Source organism: Piliocolobus tephrosceles, chromosome Y, assembly GCF_002776525.5.
Source record: "Piliocolobus tephrosceles isolate RC106 chromosome Y, ASM277652v3, whole genome shotgun sequence".
NCBI lineage: Eukaryota > Metazoa > Chordata > Mammalia > Primates > Cercopithecidae > Piliocolobus > Piliocolobus tephrosceles.
The window spans coordinates 11,561,162-11,585,801 of record NC_045456.1 but is presented as its reverse complement, the minus strand read 5'-3'; the positions used below and the strand labels follow the sequence as shown (position 1 = coordinate 11,585,801).

The following is a 24,640-nucleotide window of genomic DNA, read 5'->3' as shown; positions in this document are numbered from 1 at the left end:
CCACCCACCTTGACTTCCCAAAATTCTGGGATTACAGGCATGAGCCACTGCACCTGGCCTTAATTTTCTTCTGGGTTCCTTCCATTTGTTCCTTGCACTCTAGCATCCCTCTCCATTGTTTGACCTTAGTAGAAAAGAAAGAACTACCTTTTCGACTTCTAGGTCTGATGAGGTTTCTCAGCACACATTGTTGTTGAGTCTATAGCACTGTTCTGTAGTAAGGTTTCTCAACCTCAACACTATTGACAATTGAGTGGATCATTCTTTGTTGTGGGGCTATCTTGTATATTGTTGGGTGTTTCATAGCATCCCTGGTCTCTACCTATTAGAGTCCAGTAGCAACCCTTCTTACTTGTTGTGACAACCTTCTAAACTTCTTGGGTAAAAACACTCCTCTGATGGGGTGTTGTGTCAGTGCTACTTGGGTTAGAACAGTGAAATCAATTCTTGGTTTGTGCTTTTCTTCATTCTCTATGCTCCCACCTTGGTGTCCAACCCCTGGGAATCACAGGAGCAGACGTGTCATTGCTATTCTGAAAGGAAACTCCAATGACTTCCCATTGCACTTAAGATATACAAGATATCTTTCCAGTGGCCTGTGGGCCCTCTAACCTCCTCTTCGACCTCATCGCTACCACTATCCCCTATATTGCTTGCAATTCAGTTCCTGGTACATCCCATGACCCTTCCTTTCCTAGGGACTTTACACATACTAATCTCCCTTTCTGGAATGATATTCCTGAACCAATTCCTCTTCTCTTAATTTCCTGTTATCTTTCAGTGCTCACAGTTTATCACTTACTTAGCAAAACTTCCCCTAACACCATGTTCCTTGTAAGACAAGGTTTGGTCCTCAGTTAATTGCTAACTGAACATTCTGTACATTCTTTTATTAGCTCTTATAAAAGTTAAAAATATGTACACTATTAGATAATTAAATAAGTATTTTTTTCTCGCACACTAGAAGGTAGGTTCTACAATGGGAGGACCCATTGGGGTTTCTTTATTCCCTAACATGTGGCAGACCAAATATCAAGGGCCTTTGAGATTTTGAAGCGACTATTTCATAATTTGAGACCTGAGGAAAACAGATATTGGCCTCCAAAATACGAAAATAAGCTGTAAAATTAAAAGTAATTAATGTGTAATTAAATGTTTACAAAACTTAATGATGTTACAATATGGCAATCAAGTGAATGAAACTCTATTCTTAAGTAGATGTATATGAATCAGATCACAAGAGCAAACTAAATATTTGATTCATAACAAAATTCAAAATTATAGATTTTATTAAAAATCTTCCAAATATTAATAGCAACAAAGGATATTTAATGTGTGATGAGTATGCATTTTAATATGCTTGATATAATGAGGGGAGGGTGGCAGAGCTCCAAAGTGGAGTGCCCTTGGAGTGTAAAATTGCTAGAAGTTACACCTGTGTGGCTCACCATGGTAGCCACAGCAACTTGTACAATGCCTTCCATTTAATAAATGCTCAATATATATTTATTGAATGAAAGAATGAGTAAATCCAGGAATGTGCTCTACTGCCAGTCCCACTACTCATTTAATGTCTTCGTTGTACAGTACGTTTCCTAGCATGCAGATCAGCTGGGAACCTTTTCATCCTCATTTCCGTTGAGATACAGTGCCCTTTGAGAGCAGTCCCACTGACTGGGTTCTTAATTCACTGTGCAAGTGATGCCATGGCAATCTTGAGAGAATGCTTGGGGCCCCATAAGCTTTCTAAAAGCTTTCAGCTCTTCCAATAATTCCATACTGAGAGTCTGAAATTCTCCTCTGCTGTATCGACATACTCTGATAAAGCTCTGATGTAGCTTTCATTCATGAGCCAGTGTAGGTTGTGTTAATTTTCTGGAATAGTCTCCTGGAACCTGGACATCCTGAGATATAAGTCCCTTGGAATTAGAAGGACACCCCTTATGTTTTAAAAAACTGAAATGAAACCACATCTGGAAGGGTTTCTGGAGGTGTTACAAGAAAGAAAGAATCTCATTATTGGCTGTTCTCAAATATACAAGAAACCCAGAAAATGATGCCCAGCATTACTTTTCTCACCAAGCAATCTTTCCATCCTGACAGTCAGCCTCTGATGGGCAATTGGGAGTTTTCCTCTCCTTTTTCCTCTTTCCTCTGATTTTTTTTTTTATCCCTGGTCCTTATCTGGAGCCTTTTTGGCAAGCACACTGGGGTCAGGTGGGTAGAGGCTGTCTTTCCCAGCTATGTTCTGGAAGGGATCCAATACATCCCTCTAGACAGGGTAAAGTCCTCCACAGGAATAGATTTACATCCTTTGGTTTCTTCAGAGTAGAACAACTATAAGACCAACTTTGGACTTGCTAACATTGACAGTCCCTCGTAACAAGAGTTCAAATGTTAGTTTTAGCAAATGCAAAAATTCCCTTCTCCTACGTTGAAGAGGGTAAAGATTGAATGAGATTAGGGGGACAGAAAGCTCTGCCCTGCTCACTGAATGGCCCTGAAGAATCTAGTTTAGTGACTCTTCTGTATTCCCTATGCTCCTGTTCCCTCAGCTTTCTCTCATCTTACCTTCTGTTTTATTCTAGCCCATTCAACAAGATCCACTCAGTTAACCCATCCTGAGAGTCCAAGGGCATCCCCAAGACCAAGACTGCATGAGAGAATTTACATCACTCTATATATCAGTTCCATAACAATTGAGATAACATTTTGCTTGATTACTTCTAGGCTATGGCAGACAGAGCCTCAGTAATAATACCTTGCAAGTATAACATGTCTGTAATTAGACTGTCCTGTAATTGGGGAGCTGACAACTTAGCCACAGCTTGTCACTAGCCAGTGACACAGCAGGAAACAGGAAGAACCATAGAGAAGGACATCTGTCTGCCGATTGATGGCAAGAATCCCAAGGAAAGCCAGAATGAATAGATAATAATAATAGCAAAACGCCATGGAGAGGAGAATACTACATTTCTTGGTTGGAGACAAAGCTGGTTCCTTGGGGAGAAAGGGATCATGAATCTTCCTCCATCTTCCTGCTCTGAGAGATAACTTATGGGAGGTAGATTTTAGTGTCTTACAAAGCCAGGCACACAGCTAAGGATGGATCTGAAGTTTTGGTAGTGACTGCAGGAAGGGTGAGAGAGAGGTCTCACATCATAGGCAGACTGGACTGATGCCTCACAAAAGAGCCCCGCTGAGTGGTTCTGAGCAGGGGAGGGAGTTTGATTTAATTAAATCAGCATTCTTCCTAGGGTGCTAAGGAACAAGTAGACCAGTCATCCTTGTCATTCCCCTAAACCCGCTGCTTTTACTGAATTCCTTGAAGTCTAATTTGGTTTCTGCCTTCCATTACTATCTGTCATACTCAATAGACAAGCCTAGCCAACCATCCTAATTCCATCATGGCTATTCTGTTTTAGATGCCCCAGCCCTAGTTTGCATCATCGACATACATTCTCTCACCTGGTTGACCACTGAAAATATCCCCTTACTGGTTTCTGCCTCCAGGTTCTCTTCCTCTCCTTTATCCACCCATTGCTCTATTGATAAAGCTCAATTTCCTATTGTAACTGCCCCTACAAGTCTTTGTTCTGGAGTTGCTAATTGAACCCCATTGCCTACTAAAATGGTAGGTCCATGGTGTGAAATTGAATACCTGATGTCAGAATTCATTTGTCCCTTATATCCTTAGTTTTTCTCCAACTCAAGGAATGTACTCCAATTGAAATACATGTTCATTCCTGTTTTTATCTTCCTGTTTTCATCTTCACAACATTCTCTTTGTCTGGAATGGTCTTTCTTTCTGAATTCCCACCCATCCATTAGGTCTCCTGTATTAGTTCGTTCTCGTGCTGCTATGAAAAATACCTGAGACTGGGTAATTTATATATATATAAAAAAAGAGGTTTAATTGACTCACAGTTCCACATGACTGGGGAGGCCTCAGAAAACTTGTAATCATGGCAGAAGGGGGAAGCAAACACATCCTTCTTCACAAGACAGCAGGAGAGAGAAATGCCAAGTAAAGGGGGAAAAAGCCTTATAAGACCATCAGATCTCATGAGAACTCACTATTACAAGAACAGCATGGGGTAACTGCTGCCATGATTCAATTACCTCCCACTGGGTCCCTCCCACCACATGTGGGGATTATGAGAATTACAATTCAAGATGAGATTTGGATGGGGACACAGTCAAACCATATCATTCTGCCCCTAGCCTCTCCCAAATCTCATGTCCTCACATTTCAAAACACAATCATGCCTTTCCAACAGTCCCCCAAAGTCTTAGCTCACTCCAGCATTAACCTAAGAATCCAAGTCCAAAATTTCATTTGAGACAAGGCAAGTCCCTTCTACCTATAAGCCTGTAAAATAAAAAACAAGTTAGTTACTTCCTAGATACAATGTGGGTACAGGCATTGGATATATATACTCATTCTAAATAGGAGAAATTGACCAAAACAAAGGGGTTACAGGCACCATGCAAGTCTGAAATCCAATAGAGCAGTCAGTCATTAAACCATAAAGTTCCAAAATGATCTCCTTTGATGCCATGTCTCATATCCAGGTCATGCCAATGCAAGATGTGGGCTCACAAGGCCTTGGACAGCTCCACCCCTGTGGCTTTGCAGGGCACAGCCCCCTCCCAGCTGTTTCCACAGGTTGGCACTGAGTGTCTGTGGCATTTCCAGGTGCACAGTGCAAACTGTTGGTGGATCTACCATTCTGGGTTCTGGGGGACGGTGGCCCTCTTCTCACAGCTCCAACCCCACATTTCCCTTCCGCACAGCTGTAGCAGAGGTTCCGCATGAGGGCTCTGCCCATGAAGCAAGCTTCTGCCTGGACATTCTAGCATTTCCATATGTACTCTGAAATCTGGGTAGAAGTTCCCAAACCTCAGTTTTTGACTTCTGTGCACCCACAGGCTCAGCACCATGTGTAAGCTGCCAAGGCTTGGGGCTTGCAACCTCTGAAGTAATGGCCTGAGCTATACCTTGACCTCTTTTAGCCGTGGCTGGAGCCGAAGCAGCTGGGATGCAGGGTGCCATGTCCTGAGGCTGCACAGAGCAGAGGGGCCTGGGACCCTACCCACGAAACCATTTTTCCCTCCTAGGCCTTTGGACCTGTCATGGAAGAAGCTACCATGAAGGTCTCTGACATGCCCTGGAGACAGTTTCCCCATTGTTTTGGTGATTTTTTTTTTTATTTTTTTATTTTTTATTATACTTTAAGTTCTAGGGTACATGTGCATAACGTGCAGGTTACATATGTATACATGTGCCATGTTGGTGTGCTGCACCCATCAACTCGTCAGCACCCATCAATTCATCATTTATATCAGGTATAACTCCCCAATGCAATCCCTCCCCCCTCCCCCCTCCCCATGATAGGCCCCAGTGTGTGATGTTCCCCTTCCCGAGTCCAAGTGAGCTCATTGTTCAGTTCCCACCTATGAGTGAGAACATGCGGTGTTTGGTTTTCTCTTCTTGTGATAATTTGCTAAGAATGATGGTTTCCAGCTGCATCCATGTCTCTACAAAGGACGCAAACTCATCCTTTTTTATGGCTGCATAGTATTCCATGGTGTATATGTGCCACATTTTCTTAATCCAGTCTGTCACTGATGGACATTTGGGTTGATTCCAAGTCTTTGCTATTGTGAATAACATTTGGATCCTCATTACTTATGTAAATTTCTGCAGTGAACTTGAATTTCTCTGCAGAAAATAGGTTTTGCTTTTTATATCACGTTGTCAGGCTGCAAATTTTCTATCACATTGTCAGGCTACAAATGCTCTGCTTCCCTTTTAAACATAAATTCTAATTCCAAATTATGTGTTTGTGAATGTGTGAAACTGAAAGCTTTTGAGAGCACCCAAGTCACCTCTTGAATTCCTTGCCGCTTAGAAATTTCTTCTGCCAGATACCCTATATCATCTCTCTCAGTGTCAAAGTTCCACAGATCCTTAGGACAGGGGCAAAATGCTGCCAGTTTCTTTGCTATAGCATAGCAAGAGTCACCTTTATTCCAGCTCCCAACAAGTTCCTCATCTCCATCGGAGACTACCTCAGCCTGGACTTCATTGTCCATATCACTATCAGCATTTTGGTCAAAGCCATTCAACAAGTTTCTAGGAAGTTCCAAACTTTCCTACATCTTCCTGTCTTCTTGTGAGCCCTCCAAACTGTTCCAATCTCTGCCTGTTACCCAGTTCCAAAGTCGCTTCCACATTTTCGGGTATCTTTATAGCAGCACCCTACTATCTGTGGTACCAATTTACTGTATTAGTCCATTCTCATGCATCTATGAAGAAATACCCACGACTGGGTAATTTATAAAGAAAAGAGATTTAATTGACTCACAATTCTGCATGGTTGGGGAGGCCTCAGGAAACTTACAATCATGGCAGAAGGGGAAGCAAACAATCCCTCTTCACAAGGCAGAAGGAGAGAGAAGTGCCAAGCAAAGGGGGGAAAGCCCCTTATAAGACCATCAGATCTCATGAGAATTCACTATCATGAGAACAGCATGGGGTTAACTGCCCCCATGATTCAATCACCTCCCACCAGGTCCCTCCCACGACACAGGATTATGAGAACTACAATTCAAGATTAGATTTGGGTGGGAACACATCCAAACTATATCAGCTCTCCTTCTTCGGGAGACTCTCCTGTGTCCCAGCCCCATATAGCTCCCTCCTTTGAACAACCTTCATGGCTACCCATCCTCTTATCTCCACCTCTCACAGTTTGCTGAGGCCGATGGACATTGGGCTGAGTGAGGTAGCTCTGCTATAGTTGAAAGCTTAGTAAATTGGAAATTAGGTTACATGTGTTTGAGGACTTCTACTTCCAGTTTTCTGGCTGTGTGGTCTCTAACAAATCATTTAACTCCCTAGGACCTCAGGATTATTATTTGTAAATTGGAGACAATAATTCCTGCCCCATAGGATTGTTGTAAAGCCTGAGATGACATGTGCAGAAACCTTTCTAAACTTCAAAGCATTATACCAATGTGGGGCATCATAATGATTATCTATCTTATACTCTGTTTACATAGTTGCCTTATTAAATCTCTTTATAGGTCTTTAAGAAATAATTTTTTGCCACCCTCCCACAACTAATTGTTAACCCCCTGCATCAATTAGGCATGCATTCAGCTGCAAGTAACAAAATACTTGATTATCTTTGGCTTAAATGGAAAAAGGGAGAGAGGGAGGGAGGGAAGGTGGAGGTGTAAGGGGGTGGGGACAGAGATTTAATTATCTCATAAAATGAAAATTTGAAGGCCAACATTCTAAGTTGGTTCTATGACTTGACAATATCTTCCAGGACCAAGCCCCTCTGGCCTCTACCCCACTGTTCTCAACATCTTGACTTTTGATTTTCATGCCTGTTGCCTCATGGTTGCAAGATGATAGATATAGCTTAAGGCTTGATAACCTCATTTAGAGACAGGAAGCGGTGAGGAGGGAGAGAACTACTGGATGCTGGATGGGAGGTGGGTTCTCAGGTGGTCTTGAGAAGGAACTTCATTTCCACATGAAAAGAGTAGGCACCAATGCCTGCTACAGCCCTTGAGGACAGTAGTCAGATTTTCATCTTGATTCCCTCTCCACAATGCCTAGTATATATGGTAGATGTTCAATAAATATTAATTGAATGAATTAATAAGTAAAATAATAAATTAATTTATGAATGAGACTTCAAAAACCTGGAATAACTGGTCTCAAGTCTGCCGTTTTTGTACATACATCTTCCTTAAAGTTCACCCTCATAATAGTCTTCAGGACTAGAGCAATTTATCCATCAAGCAGAAGTGCTGTTATTCAACGTGATTTGATTAGTTTTTGTCTAGTCGGGGGGCCAAGGTGAAGGAACATTATGTCAGAAAGACAGCATAAAAGTGATTCTGGATCTGAGAGGTTTAAAATGAGTTTGAAATATTAAAATATGTCTCAGACAAATATGAGGCTTTGTAGGTTTTTTGAATGTTGCATAAGAATTCAAAATATTGTTACAGGGTATGTCACATTAAGAATTCATAGTCTGAAAATTATACACTGGCAGAATCTTTTAAATGACCTCCTCCCTGTGCCTTTCCATACCTCATCAGACAAGAGGAGATTCAGTGGGAAAGCAGTAATTATAATCCTACATTGGCAGACTTTTGGTATGTGCCTGAGCAAAACAGGTGAGAGAGGGTGGGGATAAAGAAAGAAAGGAAGTTAAGTGACCTAATAAGGCCCAGGGGAAGGCCCATATAGCAAACGTGGTTCTTAACCTTGAATAAAGGTCAGCTTCTGAGGGGCTGAGCTAATCATTGTGTATTTTATAGATATACAGTTGACTGGTAAAAGTTTCTGATATTGAATTTGTTCCTGTAGAACCTAGTCTTCTTGATTACAGAATTACCAATGTAGATGGAATCTCAAAATATTATACATCTCTTGGCCCTTAGGAAGATTCACTTGTGTATGTGCATTGCATCAGAAGGGGAAGGAAATGAGAACAGGACATGCACATTTATTTTAACCTATAAAGCTTACAAATGAGGAAGACAACACTAAGAAAAGTTAAATGATTTCTTAAGGGTCACTTATATTTACAGATTTGGGAATGGTACCAAGATATCCTGGTGCCTTTCTGTTGTTCTTTCTTATGCCCCATATGGCATTTTAAATTTTTGAATCTCCTTTAGGACAATCAAATATGAGAGAAAAAAAACCTGAATTATATTGGTAGAATTTGAGACATTTTTATTCCACAAATCTATATTCAAAATTCCCCTCATGATACTAGATGAATCTCCAGGAAACAATGCTTCTTGTCATAATCCTCATATTTACTAAGAATTATTGTCATCACTTAGCTTTTCTGGTCTCACTTTTTGTCATCTCTGAAATGGGATAATAATAACTTTTTTCTCTAACTTACAGGGTTATTTCCAGGTATAAAGGAACAAAAGCATTTAGAAAATGCAAAACTTACAAATGTACAATAATGATTCATCTCTTTATTGAATACTGATGAAAACAATAATATTTAAAACCAACTTCTCTGGCTTTCCAACTCCTAGTCCCTCTCCCAGACTATAGAATATTAAGACATGCACACAAAGTGAAAAGTAACAAACGAAGGGACAATGGGGGAAGCAGAGAGAGCAGCTAGTAGGCCATTACAATTATCCAGGAAAGAGATAATGGAGGCTTGGATGTAAGTGGTTGTGGTGGAGTTGGGAGGATATATAAATAATGTGGATCTATTTTGGAGGTAGATCTGAATGATTTGATCATCGGTTTTAGGTGAGATTTAGGAGGGAAAAAAAGTTAAAGGTGGCCCCTGGATTTTGGAGCTAAGCAACTAAAAGGATGAAATTGGCATTACCAGAGATGGAAAAGACTGTAGACAGGAGTCTTCTCTATGAGAATTAGTTTTAGGCTATGTTAACTTCAAGGTGCCTGTTAAACACTAGATGGAGATGTTGAGTGGGCGGTCTGGAGTTGAGGGATCTAGGCCAGAGATAGAAATGTGGAATTTGTCAGCATATACATAACATTAAGCATCATAAAACTCAATGTTGTCACCTAGGAAGTAAGCATAGACACTCAAAGAGAAGAAACTCTAGCCGAACCCTGGGACATCCCAATGTTTCAAGGTTGGCAAGATGAGATACAGTGACAGAAGAGTAACAAAAAGATATTGAGAAGAAGCAAACAGCAAGGAAGTAAGAAAACCAGGAGAGTGTGGAGTCCCCAAAGACATGTGAAGAAAATGTTTCAAGGAAGAGGGAATGGTCAGCTGTGTTGATAAGGACTGAGCAATGGCTGTTGTATTCAGCTACGTGGAGTCCCTAGTTACAATGACAAGAACAGTTTTAATGTAGGGTGATTGTAAGGGTAAAAAGAAAAGCATCATGTTTGAATGCACATAGGAATGGTCCAACAGTTTGATAAAAACAAACAAACAAACAAACACTGATACAGGAAAAAGACAGTAAGTGCTAGATTAAGGGCCTTGAGCAGGCAAGAGAGAGGAGAATCACAGGAGGGTCAGCTTTCAGAGCACTGGAGTTCATTAAAAGGAACAGGAAGAGCCGGGCGCAGTGGCTCATGCCTGTAATCCCAGCACTTTGGGAGGCCGAGGTGGGCAGATCACGAGGTCAGGAGATCGAGACCATCCTGGCTAACACAGTGAAACCCCCATCTCTATTAAAAACACAAAAAATTAGCCAGGCGTGGTGGTGGGCACCTGTGATCCCAGCTCCTTGGGAAGCTGAGGCAGGAGAATGGTGTGAACCCGGCAGGCGGAGCTTGCAGTGAGCCGAGATGGCACCACTGTACTCCAGCCTGGGTGAGAGTGTGAGACTCCGTCTCAAAAAAAAAAAAAAAAAAAAAAAAAAAAAAGGAACAGGAGGAAAGGCAGAATACTTTAGCCAGATGGAGGTAAAACCCTTCTGGTTTCTAAAAATTTCTTTTCTTTTCTTTTTTAGAGATGAGGTCTCACTATGTTACCCAGGCTGGTCTCAAACTCCTGGTAGCAAGCAATTTTCCCACTTCAGCCTTCCAAAGTGTTGGGATTTCAGGCCTGAGCCACTGCACCCAGCCAAACCCTTCTGGTTTTTGTATGTTCTATATCTAGGGAAGGGAAGCAGGGCACTTCTTTTCTTTTCTTTTTTTCATATAGGGTCTCACTCTGTTCCCCAGGCTGGAGTGCAGTAGCATAATCAGAGCTCAATGCAGCCTCAACGTCCTGGGCTCAAGTGATCCTCCCACCTCAGCCTCCCAAACTGCTGGGACCAAACCAGGGTATTTCGTAAATAATAAAAATAAATGAGTTTTTCCCTTATTCCTCTCTTTCCCCACCTCTTACATCTAACCCATCAACTGTTCCTGTTCAAAACATATCTTAAGCCTGGCTACTTTTCACCACCTCCTTGTCATGTCCTCTCTGAGCTGCTGCCAGCTCTTGTCTGGATTCTTGCAACAGGCTCCTAAGTCAGTAATTTCCCTGCCCTCACACTCACTTCCTCAAGAGTGGTCATTCAAAACATAAGTCAGATTTGGCCACTTCCATGCTAAAAATCCTCACATGGCTTCCTATCTCATTATACCAGCCAGACAGCTGACACTGGCCTTCTGTGCCCCATGTGATCTCACCTTTCTTGCCCCTGCAAATTCACTCACTCTCACTTCATTTAATGCATTACTCTTCAGTCACACTGGCTGCCTTCTGATTCTTCAAACATACAATCATTGTTCCTGCCTCAAGGACTCCATCCTTGTTTTATCCTTGCCGTTCCTTTTGCATGGAATGCTCTCCCATATGAATTTTGTGTGGCAGCCTCCATAGCCTCTATGAGATTCTTCATATCTCAGTTTAAATGTCACCTCCTTATAGAAGTCTTCCTGAACCACTGAATAACAAATAGCCACCTAGCCACTCCCTTTCTATCAGAAGAATTTTAATTCTCTGCACATTGCTATCTGCTATTTTCTTGTTGGCTGCAATTTCTGATTTTGTTGTTTATCATCTACCTTCTCTTTATAAGTTCTATGAGAGCAGAAACTTGCCTCGTTGCCTAGTCTACTTCCCAGTGCTTACAATGGTGCCTGGTACATGGGAGACACTCCATAAATATTTGCTGATTGAATGAATACCTTGCTGTTATTTATTTACTTCTGTTTTCAGGACTGAGACCAGATGGTCAAGATGCTACAGTCCAGCTGAGAAATGCTTGGGGCTCTCTCTACTGTAATTTGCAGCAAAAGAACCCTCAGCTGCCAACCTATATGGAACATCTGGCCCAATAGCAGATTCCTAACACCAGCTTTAGATAAGGCCTTAACAATGATGAAGAAGTTCCTCACACTTCCCCCTGATAATCCCCTGGGGCATAAAAGATATTACAGCTTAGGGCTTTAGTAACTGCCCAGGCAACAAAGTGTTTGATTTTTAGGCAAAAGCGCCCACCTCTGATTAATCCAAGCAAATGTTGGGCCTCCTAAATAGTCATTTTATAGGCTGAAACTTTTCCTACTAGTACTGCCAAGGCTGCAGACAGCTGTGGAAATCCTTCTAGAGCTAACATTCATGTGCCTCAACTCATATGTAGCCAACTGTAAACTGGTGCCAACTTCAAGTGCTCATTTTGTGTAAGGTAAAGATGTATTATTTCCATTTTACAGCTGAGGAAACTGAGTGTCAGAGAAGTTATAGGACTTGCTCTGGATCTGGTGACCCTGAATCTTTTATTCATGAGTACTTTCAACAGTGTTTGAAAGTGTCTGGTTTTCAGAAATGACCAAAGGTCACTTGAACCTAAGTGAAGCAAATTAAGTAGATTCTCAAGGTTGGATAATAAACTTTCCAACTAGTAAATCCCTACAAGATCTAGAAGGAGCCTTAGAGATTATCCAGGTTAATATGAAAACTTCAGAAAGCCACATATGTACTCAGGATCCCACTTTTTTTGGCTTTTATTTGTTTTAGGCAGATCTAGTTCATGCTAGACAAACCTAACCTAACCTCTTCAGCACACACCTGGCACAGAGAGGGGACAGAGCTGAGAGACCAACTACTCCAATCTCCGCCCTTCTGCCAAGATGGCTTAAAGATATAAACACTCTGTGTTAGCATGTTTCAAGGGAGCAGCTTTTTCCATTGCTATATTAATGAGAAACAAAGGAGGAGGGGTAGAATCTCTTTGTTTTAGAAAACAATATCAATCCATTAGAAAACATAACATACTAGATAATTACTATATGAGAGATGTGTAAAGACCTGGAGAAGTCAGTCATTTCCCTTGGTAGCTATTATGCTGTGGAGAGATGGCATCTGCACCATTCATAACTGTAGTATACAAATTGGCACAGGGAGAAGGCCAACAGCAAGCTGTTCCAGGTAGACCAGATGTCTCCAAGGGAGGCTGTCTCTCTAGAAGTAAACACAATGTCTATTTCCTGTCACTTTCACTGTTGGATAATTAGCTATTTGGTATCTGGAATAATTATTGATAAACAGGGTAATCCTTTTAAAAAAAGCATCCTAACTGTTCTGTTCTCAGAAGGAAGAACTTTTTCAAAACACATTCTCCAAAGGCACAGTTTTTATCCCCTTTTCCCAATCATGAGCTGGTTTTGTGCTGCCAGATGTTGACTTGGAGATGAGGGAACGTGTCAGTGGCCACTCTCTTGGGGGAAAGGTAGAAAAGGTGAAGGGGGAAAATAACTGGAGAATCTAAGAAGGCCTTTGTTGCCATCATTAACAGTCAGTCCAAAGGAGGTTGAAGGATGCCGGGGAAGTAGATGGGTGGGGAGACAGACAGACGTAAGCCATGAAGTCATACAGAGATCAGTACTCACTGGGGATGCTTGGCCAGCTTTGGTTGGGCTGTGAATCCAATGGGCATACAATTTGTTCATTTGACAAATATTTCTTAAGTTCCTTCTACATCTGGGGAAGTGGTCTAAGCATTTGGGATCCATCAGTGAAAAACAAAAACAAAACAAAACAAAAATCCCAGCCCTTGCGGAGCTCCAGTGGGGGATTCAGACCAAAAAAAAAGAAAAAAGAAATCCTAAAGATAAAAATAAATTATATAGTGTGCTAGTGGGTGATAAGTGCTATGGAAACAAGAAAAAAGAATAAAACAGTTAATAGGCACTTGGAGTCCAGGATGTGAGAGTCTTTTGCAATTTTAAATAGGCTTTTTAGAGGGAGATTTTTGGAAGTGGTATTGGTGCATAGATTTGACAGGGTGGAGAAGTCAGCCATGCAGATGTCCCCGGAAAGAGCATTACAGGTTGAGGGAACAACCATTGCAAAGAGCCTGAAGTGGGAAGATTACCTGTAGAGTTTGAAGAACAGCAAGGAGGCCAAAATTTCTGGAGCCCAGTGAGTGTATGTGTGTGTGTGAGAGGGGAGGAGGCTCAGGGTGGGGGATGAGGAGGGACAGATAAAAAGGGGAGAGGGAAGTGGGCAGTAACATTTGAGGTAAGAAAGATCAAAGGATAAGGGATGTAGGGTCTTGTTGGTCCTAGCAGGAGCAGCGCAACTTTAGCTTGATGAGAATGCAGAGCTTTTGCATAGTTTAGATCAGACAAGTAACATGTGATCTACGTTAAAACACACACACACACACACATTTTTGTCTGGTATGTTGAGAATAGATTATGGCATAAAAATAAAAGATTTCTCTTCTAAACATATTGCCTTACTTATATGACAGGGTTGCTATGAGACTCTAATGCAAAAAAAAAAAATGCTTTAAAAATTATAAAGCATAGTGCAGATCCAAACTATAATTATTTTACAAACAACAGAGTTCAAAAGCCAAGGTCCCTCTCGCCTCTGCTGATCCTTGAGTAGTAACTGCGTTCATGCAGTTAAACTAGCCTGTTTAAAAGAAGCTGCAGGAAAATTGATAACTATGTATTCAAAAAAATGTAATTTTATGCCTGAGTTTTAAGTCAGTTAGATTTTGCAGATTGCTATTTATTTTATGTTCAGTTTTTGAAATAAATGCTTAAAAAAAACGCGTTAGTACTAGGCTTGAATACTGAAGACTTTAAATATAACAGACCAGGAGAGAAGCAGAAGTGTGAGAACTTTAAACCCATTTCTTACTTAATCCCCTCGGAGAGCTAGACTGGAACACTGGCTGGATCTTCCAACATTTCTGGGGGTGCTCTCTGTTCTTTGCAGTGGCCCTGCCGCCAGGTGAACGCTGCTGGTGGGAGAGCACGCACTTAGTGCAGCCAGCTGACCTTCACAGTCTGGGGGGAAATTTTAAAGGATTGTGGACAAGAGACCTTGAGACTCCAAGAGGAAGAAGAAAAAGGGGCCCAATGAAGCCTGAGCCTCCCAGGAGGTAGAACTGAGTTAATGAACAGGGCTGATTATCCAAGGTAATCATGTAAAAGAGAAGGCTAGGAGGAGTTCTAGATGGCTGCAACTTGGAGTTTACTCTGTCTAAGGTGAGTGTTTATGTTTCTGTGTTTTTGCTTCTCAGGCAAGGTTTTGTTAGGTTTTGTTTTGTTTTTTCTTCCTTGTTCCCTTCTCCCACGGCTCAGTTTGCAAAAGCAGCTCGCTCTGCGTGCCAGACCCCATTCTAATCCTTCTCTTCCCTTAGATTCCGAGCCTGGTTAGAATTAGCCTCTGCATCACGGGCTCCTGGGACCCTCCGCTCTAGCTCCTCGAGGAGGGAGCAGCTGTGTTCATCCCCCTACCCGCAAATGCCTCCGGTTCTTATTTGGCCGACACTCCCGCGGTGCTGCTGTCCAAAGACACACCTTCCCAGCCAGCCCAGTGGTCACGTCTCGCCCCAGCGGTTCGGGAGCAGTGGGAACTCTGCGCTCCCCCAATCGAGCCCGCTGCGCCGGGCTTCTCCCTTCCCTTCCCCTTGACAAACGACCCAGCCTCTATCATCCCTGCTCCTTCCGATCGCTAGTTTTGTTTACGGAGCAAACCGAGGCTTTGGGCAACCTGCGGTTGCACGGTTCTCCTTCGGCTTGGGGAGGGAGGGGTAGCGTTCACAGTTCTCCAGTGTGCCATAGACTGTTAGACCAGATCCTTCAGATCTGGAGGCACACGCAGTGGGTGACAGGAGAGTGCCCCCTCCCCCTGGGCGGGTGGGGGTGGGGAGAGGAGCAGGGACTCGGCTTGGAGAAGGAGGCAGGGAGGCAGCTGCAGTGCTGCGAGGGGTGCGTGCGCGTGTGCCCAGCTCGCCTGCTGTCTCCGGTCTCCCGGCTCCGTCTGCGCTCCTTGGTGCGCAGGGCACGGGGGTCCGAGGGCCGGGAAGCCAGAGCAGCGCCTCTCGCCCGGGCCTCGCTTTCTCTAGACGCCCGGCAGTCCCCGGGGCCAGAGCGCACGGGGCGGGGCGCGAGACCCGGGCCGCGCTCCCCGCCCCCGCCTCTTGCGCCCTGCCTGGCTCCCTCTCCATTGAGTTTTCCTGCCGCGGGTGCTCATCAATGGTCCTGCTCCGGGATGCACACGCAGCTCGCGGCCGGAGGGTGGTAGCAGCCGCCGCCTCCAGGTGCAGGTTCTCTCCGGCCCCCGCCGCCACCCGCTGTTGTCGCGACTGGAGCCCCGGGCGCACTGAGGTCTTGGCCATGGGGCTGCGGAGGCTGCTGTTGTTGCTGGCGTGAGAAGGGGCGACGGAGTTGTCGCGCTCGGGGGTCCCCAGCTGCCTGCATGGATGTCTTCAGCTTTGTGAAGATTGCAAAGCTTTCGAGGTAGGGGCTGCGCGGGTTCCGTTTGCACCCAGGGCCGCTGCCGCGGGCAACTTGGTGCCTTATTTTTCGGGAGGCTGGGTAGAGGCAAAAGCCGGAAAGCGCGACGGGGCTTAAGACTGAAACGAAGTGGCCGGGGGCTGCCACATTCAACTTATTTCTCACTGGCTGCTGAGGCTCGTGTAGCCACGGGTGTAGACCACACAGAGAGGTACATACATGCCCTCACCAACACACCGATATTCACAACCGTTTGTTTTCCCTAAGGAAAAGCCCCAGTGGTGCTTGGGGTCCCATGTATATAATTCAGGGCTAAGAGAAGGTGGTTGTAATTGCTACTGCTAGGGAAACCCAGAAGTGCTTGGACCTCGGGTACCTGCCTTCCAAGCTGCAGAGACCAAAAGTGCCGCCTTCCCCCACTCCTAAATTACACCTCCACACCTCCACAGAGTTAGCGCCTAGGTTGACCAGGTGCTCCCAATGGTAACCTAAATGGTGAGGTCACGGAGATAGAAGAGAAAGACTTTCAGCTTTTTGTGTGTGTGTGTGTGACTATATTCTTAAGCCTCGAAAGATTTAGAAATTTTCTTCTAAGTGGCCATGTTGTTAAAACAGTAGCTAAAACTAAATCATCGATTCGGATATTTTTGCGTAATACTGATAAAGGAGGAACATTTCCATGCTTGGGCGGCCTAGGTGTTGCCTGGCCAGAGCACTCCTCCAGGTCTTCTGCCTGCTTATGCTTCCAAAGTCTTCGTTTGAGCCACAGAGTAAGGTCTGTGCTTCTTGCTATGTGACATTCACTGAGAAGAGCCCGATAGGAGCAGTCTTAGAAAACCATGCCCAACCTTCTCTGCCCCTGGAGCTCTTTACAGCAGCTACCACCAGGACGTAGGAGGTAGACAGTTGGGTTTTTCCAGGATGTAGCTTAAAAACTTACTTGCAATATGGACAGAACAATCCCAGGTTTTCCTTCAGTCCTGAGTGTCAGAGTGAGATGTGTTGATTGCATCAGGCAGGGATGAGCAGCTTCCAATAGTCCGAGGTAGAAACGTATGTTGACTTTGCTTTGTTAAATTACATTTAGACCACTTCAGAAAGGTTATGTTTGGATGTTGCCATTCTCTCCGACATCTACAGTCTTTGTTCTGCCTGCCCATCTCCACCTTCCCTTTCTACTAACATGGGCCGGTCTTCATGCCACTAGCAGATTTCCCCAGGGAGAAAGGCCCAGTGCAACTTACTCTAAGTAGACTGGAGATACACCGTTGATAGGTCAATACCTTTGTCTTAGAGCAGCTCAGGAAGAGGTGTTGTCCTACAGATCAGAAGACTGATGTGTTAAGCAGTGGATGATTGTGGTGTGGCAAATTGTTTGCTTTCAAGCTGATCTCATAGAGGGCCATTGCTTCACACCACTATTCTATTAACTTCCTGCCTGCTTCTGCCTAGGGCTAGTTTCTAAACAGCTGTCAAATAATGAACCATGGTTGGGAAGCAGCTGTGGGCAAGTTTAGAGACTGAGTGGAACCCTCTGTGTGATGGACAGAGCTACTGCTAAAGGGAAAGGGAAGTTCAACCAATAGTATAGTTCAAAGTAACCAGGATACTTTTTGGTGGCCTCAGATGCTAAAAACAGTTTAACAAAACATCTAGAGCCTTGGTTTAGTCCTTAAACTTAGGAACTTTGGAGAGGACAGTGTCATGTGTCAGTGAAAAGATGTTTCATATTCTTTTTACTAAATTTTAGGATGCCCACATGATATTCACAAATCTGAGTTTTTGCAAAACTCAAGCAAGGTTGTGGGGAGAGTGGTATCTTATTTTAAAGAGAGTTTAAAATTTAGTAAATGAGTGTGAGTTTCACTTTCTATCCTTAATGTGATCCAGTAGAGTGTTTATTCTAAAGACAGAAGGTGCAAATGTTCTGAGCTGATGTGCCGGTTAAGAAATCTTCCATCCATATAATTCTTCTTTTTCCTTAGTGTGAGCTCAAGGATGGTCCCCAAGCTGAGATAGAAATACCTTTAGAGGGTCATCAGCATGTAAAAACACATGTTTGCAGTTGCTTGTTTCTGCCTTGGGAGGAAGAAAGTCTTGTATGCGTTTTAAACACTGTTACAGAAATCAAGTTCTTTTCTCAAAGGTGAAGTATAAAAGTGCTTATACTGCAGGATTTTCCTGATTTCAGAATGGATAATCTTCCTAAAGGATTTAGCTTTGATCAGCATGGTTACTTGAGTGCTTAAAATTCTCTTGGTTTAGAGGCAAACACATGGAGTTACCCTGGGTCCTGGCCTTGCCTTTGGTTCCTACAAACTCGAGTTTCTAAATGTTAATTCAGAAGGCATATCTTGGAAGTGATATTTGCTTAGTGTCCTATCTGTGAGTACAGACAGTGTAATTACAGAGAATTCCAAGAGAATATTAATCGACACTGGAATAAATAAACTGCATATTTTGACTTTTTAGAGTGTCTACATTTAACTATTTGTTTCCAGACTCTATGCCCTTTTAATTGTGGGAAAAATCAGAATTCACATTTGCCCCTCAGTAACCCAGTACCATTAAAACAAATTGCTGCCAAGTGTTGGAATTGCTGGCAAGTAGTTGGGACCCTTTACATCATCAGTAAGAGTTATGACCCTTGATTGCATCCTTCTTGGGTGGCACAGTGTGTCATGGTTCTATGTGAAGATGGTTTTTCCGTTCTTCTAATTTTCTGGTTCTTAAAACTGCTTGATAGTTTACATACAGTTTTACTTCACTGTTTCCTTGGTAACAGTTCTATATCATTTTCCATCCTTGTAGATGAGAGCATTACAGATGATTGCTTTATAAACCAGTAATAGTATAAAAACAGGCATATATTTTTATTGTTACTGCTCTTTGTATTGACTATTTTATTTGTAAAGCAGATGCACTCTTTCAAATGTTTATAGAAAAATGCAGCCCAGTAGAAAAACATATGATTATGCCCCTTTTGCCTGAGGGAGATGATTTGAGATCCAAAACTCATAGGGATGTTATTAAATTGACGGATATGTTCATAGGTTGAGTCCCTGATTTGACTTTTCTTTAAGCAAAATGGTAGACTTGATGATAATGATTGAGTCCCCACTCTTGATATGATGATTTCTTACAGTAGTAGGTAAATTTGGGGGATGCTTTATTTTGCATTTTCTTGTAGTTGCGTGGGTTATTTTGTGGTATATAGCAGTGACTAATATCTGTCATAATAAAGAATACTAATTTTCTTACAAGTATCTTATATTTGAGGAAAAATATAAAATACATATGTATAGTTTCCTTAGATTTTTATGTCAAATCCATTTAGATACTACTAAACTTCTGTCTTTTACCTTTATCTTATTCAGAATTAAATATTTTCCAGGGAAAAGGGGAAGTTAAAGAAGTAGTGCAAAAGGTCAGGGTTTTCCCGTATCCGCTATTTTTACTGAGTAATTGTATTAATATTGCTGATAATAGTGAGCTCTGGAGGCTAGCAATGAAAAACCTCCAAAGACTCTGGATTTGAATTTTATTAAAAATGCTACTTGCTCATCTTCTGAGTCCTTTCTAAGTTCTGCTGATTTTTGTGGCTGTCAGGAGGTGAAATGATGAACAGTTTCATAACAGAACTAGATTCCTGTTTTAGGAATATTTAACTCTAGTTTCCCAAGGGTTGCTAGTTTGAAGCTGTGAAAGTCTAGTCGCTCACAGTTCTGGGAAGAAGGCGTCTAGGTCAGGCTTTGTTCCATTCCAAGCATTTCTTTCTCTCTCTCTCTCTCTCTCTCTCTCTCTCTCTCATTGTCTGGGGCAAGCAAGTTTCACCTTCTTGCTATCAGAACTTGGTACAGACTGACAGCTGCAGTGAAACTTACTTGTACTTTAAATGCATGACCTGGAAAGTCTCACTTTCTGCTTATGGTCCTTCCAGCTGTTCATTCTCTCCCTTTACATACACATACACTGTTCAACTTTAGTCCTTTTTATTTCATTTGAAGTTAACCATGGAAGTTTAGCTGTAAGAGAATGTACATTATTGGTGAACTAGAAATGTATCTTTAAGGAATGAGCCTGAAACCACTGGTTTCACACTTGGCTCAGTAAGAAAACTCAAGACCGTTTAAAACCTTTGTTGAAGCATACCGTCCTGAAATCTACCACTGTTACCGTCAAATGATCTTGAATCTTGAAAGCTAATCATAGCAGGAAAAGAACATCATGAATAGGCTAAAACGGGGGTTGGCACACTGTGGCCTATGAGCCAAATCTGGCTTGCTGACTGTTATGGCATAGCCTGTGAGCAAAATATAGTTTCTTTATTTTCAAATGGTTCAAAAATATCAAAAAAAGAATAATATGAAATTAAACTTAAAGTGTCCATAAATAAAGTTTTATTGGAACACATGTCCATTCATGTATGTATTGTCTATGGCTGCATTTGCCTGACAACAGCAAAGTTGAATAGATGCCACAGAGACCTTATGGCCCACAAAGCCTAAAATGTTTACTCTCTGGCTCTTTACAGAAAAAGTTAACTGACCCCTGCCTGGGTTAAACAATGCCTTTTCCTGTTTTCTCTTCTTTATCATTATCAGCACACATGTGGGCACACGCATGTCAAATTGAGCATATTATAAATACTTGAATTCACTAATGCACATTACCAATTAATATAGACCTTATCTTTATCGAAACTTCTGATCTGAAATTACTTCTTGAACTGTTGGAAACTGACCATTAGAAGTGGACGTAATTGTCCTGCTAATTTGTTGCACTTGGAAAAATTATGCATGCTTACTCTTTGGTCACTAAGTTGACTTGATATTTTTGGGGAGCTGGAGAGTTGCTGGTTAGGGTGATGTTTGCCTTCCATAAACATCCAGTTCAAAATGGATGGAAAAAGAATGAGTGATACTACTTGTATAGCCTCAACCAATGTGTGCTGATGAACTGATAATCAAGTCAATGGGAGAATGCCTAGTATTTCCTTACAGTACACTTGAGCCATCTGGTCCTAATGGCTAATGACCTTCACTAATCTGTTTCCAAATGGAAATAAAACTAGATAAGTGGATTTAGTTGTAGTCAGAGGAATGGAGGTAGGCTGTATCAATTTGGAGTTGAGTTTAATCTAACTTTCCTATAATTTGACTGAGAGCATTGTAATGAAAAACTGTAGACTACCTTTAGTTCTTTACAGCAAAAACATATATCAAAAGTATGCTGCCTTTCTTCTGAGTAATTTAGGTCATTATGTACTTAAGCTCTGATAATTATCTTGAAGAAATCTAAGCCTTAGTTTTAGATAACAAAGTTAACATTCCCATTTTTTTTTTCCTGGCAAAGAGATGAGAAGGGTTTTCTGCCAGAACTGTTCTTTCAGAAGTATATTTTCAAGTATGGTTTACAGAATTTGGCATAAGATGCATAGTCTATACTAAATAATTAGTGAGCGAAGTCATATACAATTCATTCTAACATTTGTTGCAAACAAATTGTCATATTTGTTTAGCTGAACAATTACTGTGTCAGTACTTCTTTATTGAATATAAAGGAATACAATGCACATGTTAAAAATAAAAAGCCTGCTCTTGGACTTGGTCTCAGAGAATAAACTTTTATTTCTGTTTTTACATTTGAAATTGTATATATATATATATATATATATATATATATGATTGATGGTTAAAAAATCATCAACTTGTGTGTCTAAGGAGTCTCTGTTTTACTGCTCTAAACTCAACAAGCAAAGTTATGATATTGAAATGGGTTTTTATAGATGTCAGTAAGTTTTTATTTTAGAAAGCCTTTTTTGAATGCTAGGAAAACACAATCATTTCTATGAAAGAAATGTTTCCAAAGTTTGAAAATGAAAAGTAATTTCCCTGCAATTACAATTTACTGTAGGGTTTTAATTTTTATTTTGGTAATTTTTTATAGGCTTCACAAGTTTTATGAGATTTGCTTAATTGAAAATAATACATGATTACCTGACAAAAATGAGGTTCAAAGAAAGCAGTAGGCAAAAGTTCATAAAATTAATGGTAAAATTTTCCCAGTGAATGTAGGAATTAGTGTATTTTTCTATTGAACTGGCACAGCTATTTATCTGGTCAGAGACTGGTGTGGGGGAGAACACGCGCCACCTGGCTAATTCAACATTGGATCACATACTGACCGTGGTGATTTTACAATGATTCCTGTAACTGGGGTCCTGGATATTTGTCTCTTCTGAAATTCACGATCCAAGTCACCAGTCTTTTCCCTAGTACAGGAGCGGTTAGCAGTCTCAGCTATAGAGTGGTGGAGTCTGGAATTCGTTTTGGTGTAAATCCCAGACATGCCCAACTGAACTGTGGCTCAGGGCAATGTCCTACTTCATGGCCTAGGGCCTGGGCTGGCAAACTATAACCTATCTGATGTGTTTACTTATTTTAGAAAGCTTTATGACCATTTTTATAAATAAAGTTTTATTTAAACAAAGCCATGCCCTTTTGTTTGTATACTATAGCTGCTCTTGGGAGAGTTGGATAGCTGTGACAGAAACTGCATGGCTTGCAAAGCCTAAAATATTTATTCTCTGCCCTTTACATGGGTATTTTACTGTTCTTCTTTGATCCCTCTGCCTAGTACTCAAATTTTCCTTTGGGGCAGTCTGGGTGTCAGCCTTCTTTGCTAGCTGGGGGAAGGAGAGATATGGTTGGAGGTTCACCCTGAACACAGTCACCCTTGCCAGCCCCACTCTGTGGTACTTAAACTGTCAGCACTTATAATACCATTGGTAGGTTAACTTAGAAGCTTTGTAACATGCAAATTGGATCTTCCTTGTCCCCTCCGTCTATATACTATTGAGGACAAAATCCATATTCTTTATCTTTACCGTTTTGGGTTTGGCCCAATTCACTTGGTTCCTTTGAGAACCATATTTCTCTGTACTTATTATTCCTCCTTTCCAGCCTTAATTTCCTACTCAACACCAAGCACACATGTGTATACACACACACACACACACACACACACACACACACACACACACGTCTACCCCTAACCATGTTGAATTTTTTAGAAGTCCTAAAAAGTGCCACACTCTGAACCTTTGTATAAACTCTTCATTTTGTCTGGAACAATCTTTATCTTGCCTCTTTTACACCTGGAAAATTCCCATCTGTCTTTTATGTTTCAGCTTTTAATCTAAGGTTGTTCCATGTCACCTTCTCTAACCTCCCAATCCTGGGTGAAATAGCTCGACTGACATCTTTTATTGGTGAAGACAATTTCACTGCTTTAACAGATTAACCCCTCAATTTTTGTGGCCCATCTCTTGTTTGCTTGATGCACAAAACAGGTATACCTGATGGTGTGGGGGAGCTCTGCTATGCTCAGCCATTCTGAGAACCTGTAAGATAGGACTCTCTCATCTTCAGTATGCTATCCGAGATTTCCTGCACATCAGTGTTCAGCTGACAGATGAGGGGAGAGAATGGTAGAAGATTGGGTGAGAGGTTTTTAAGGGCCATGCCCAGAATTGAAGTATACCATTCTACCCTAATTCCATTAGGCAGAACTCTGACCCTATGTAACTGTGAGGCAAGCTGGGAAGTTTAGTGTAACTGTGTACCCTATCTGTGCTGGACATCTCGTGCCCTGCTCTTTTCATAACATTTCTTCATTATGTGATAGATTGCAATTTTGTTCCCAATTCTTAAATCTTCCCTGAATCCAAGCCTTTTCCATGTGACATTATAGTTCTACCTCCTAGAGGTAGAGGTACTTCTTTGCCCCATTGCTGTTGGGCTTGGCCAAGTGACTTGTTTTGACCAGTGGAATAGGGACGGAAGTCACAGGGTATCTGTTTTGGTACAAGTTTTTGGTAGGAGAATGCCTTTGAGGTATTGTATATTGCTAAAAAAATGAATGTAAAAAAGCAAAAAGCTCTTAACATTGCTATATGAAGAACTGCCTAGTTTAACCTGTTGGTCCTAGAAGCTTGATTCACATGGACCGGCACCATCAGGCAAACCTGTGAGCACGAAAACAGATGCTTATTCTTGTATGACACTGTGTTATGCAGTATTGTTGTGGCAACAGCTGACTGGTATAGATTGTATTATAATTGAGTCCGGTTTTGATCTGTGTCTCATTTATGAACTCTTCAAGGGCAAGTACCCTTGTATTAAATCTCCTTGGTTTATAGTAGATACAGGGATACCTTGTTTCATTGCACTTTCGTTTATTGGTGCTTTACAGATACTGCACTTTTTACAAATTGAAGGCTTGTGCCAACTCCACATCAAGCAAGTCTATCAGCACCGTTTTTTCAACAGCATGTGCTCATATTTTCATTATTATTATTATATCTGTTATGGTGATGTGTGATCGGTAATCTTTGAT

General features: G+C 41.8%; 1 protein-coding gene across 5 annotated transcripts in view; it reads left to right on the top strand.

The window, feature by feature from the left end:
- The window catches only part of FRMPD4 (FERM and PDZ domain containing 4), a 996,955-nt gene that overhangs the window by 328,480 nt on the left and 643,835 nt on the right, over positions 1-24,640 (top strand). Inside the window, exon 1 of one of the 5 annotated variants that reach the window (XM_031934993.1) lies at positions 14,636-14,986. The exons of 2 other annotated variants lie outside the window; for them this stretch is intronic. In XM_031934993.1, the coding sequence (XP_031790853.1) occupies positions 14,955-14,986 (32 nt within the window). In that variant the 5' untranslated portion in view covers positions 14,636-14,954. Of the gene's footprint in view, positions 1-14,635; positions 14,987-15,686; positions 16,244-24,640 lie in introns of those variants that run through there. 2 more of the 5 variants (XM_023199060.1, XM_023199059.2) reach the window with 2 other exon arrangements.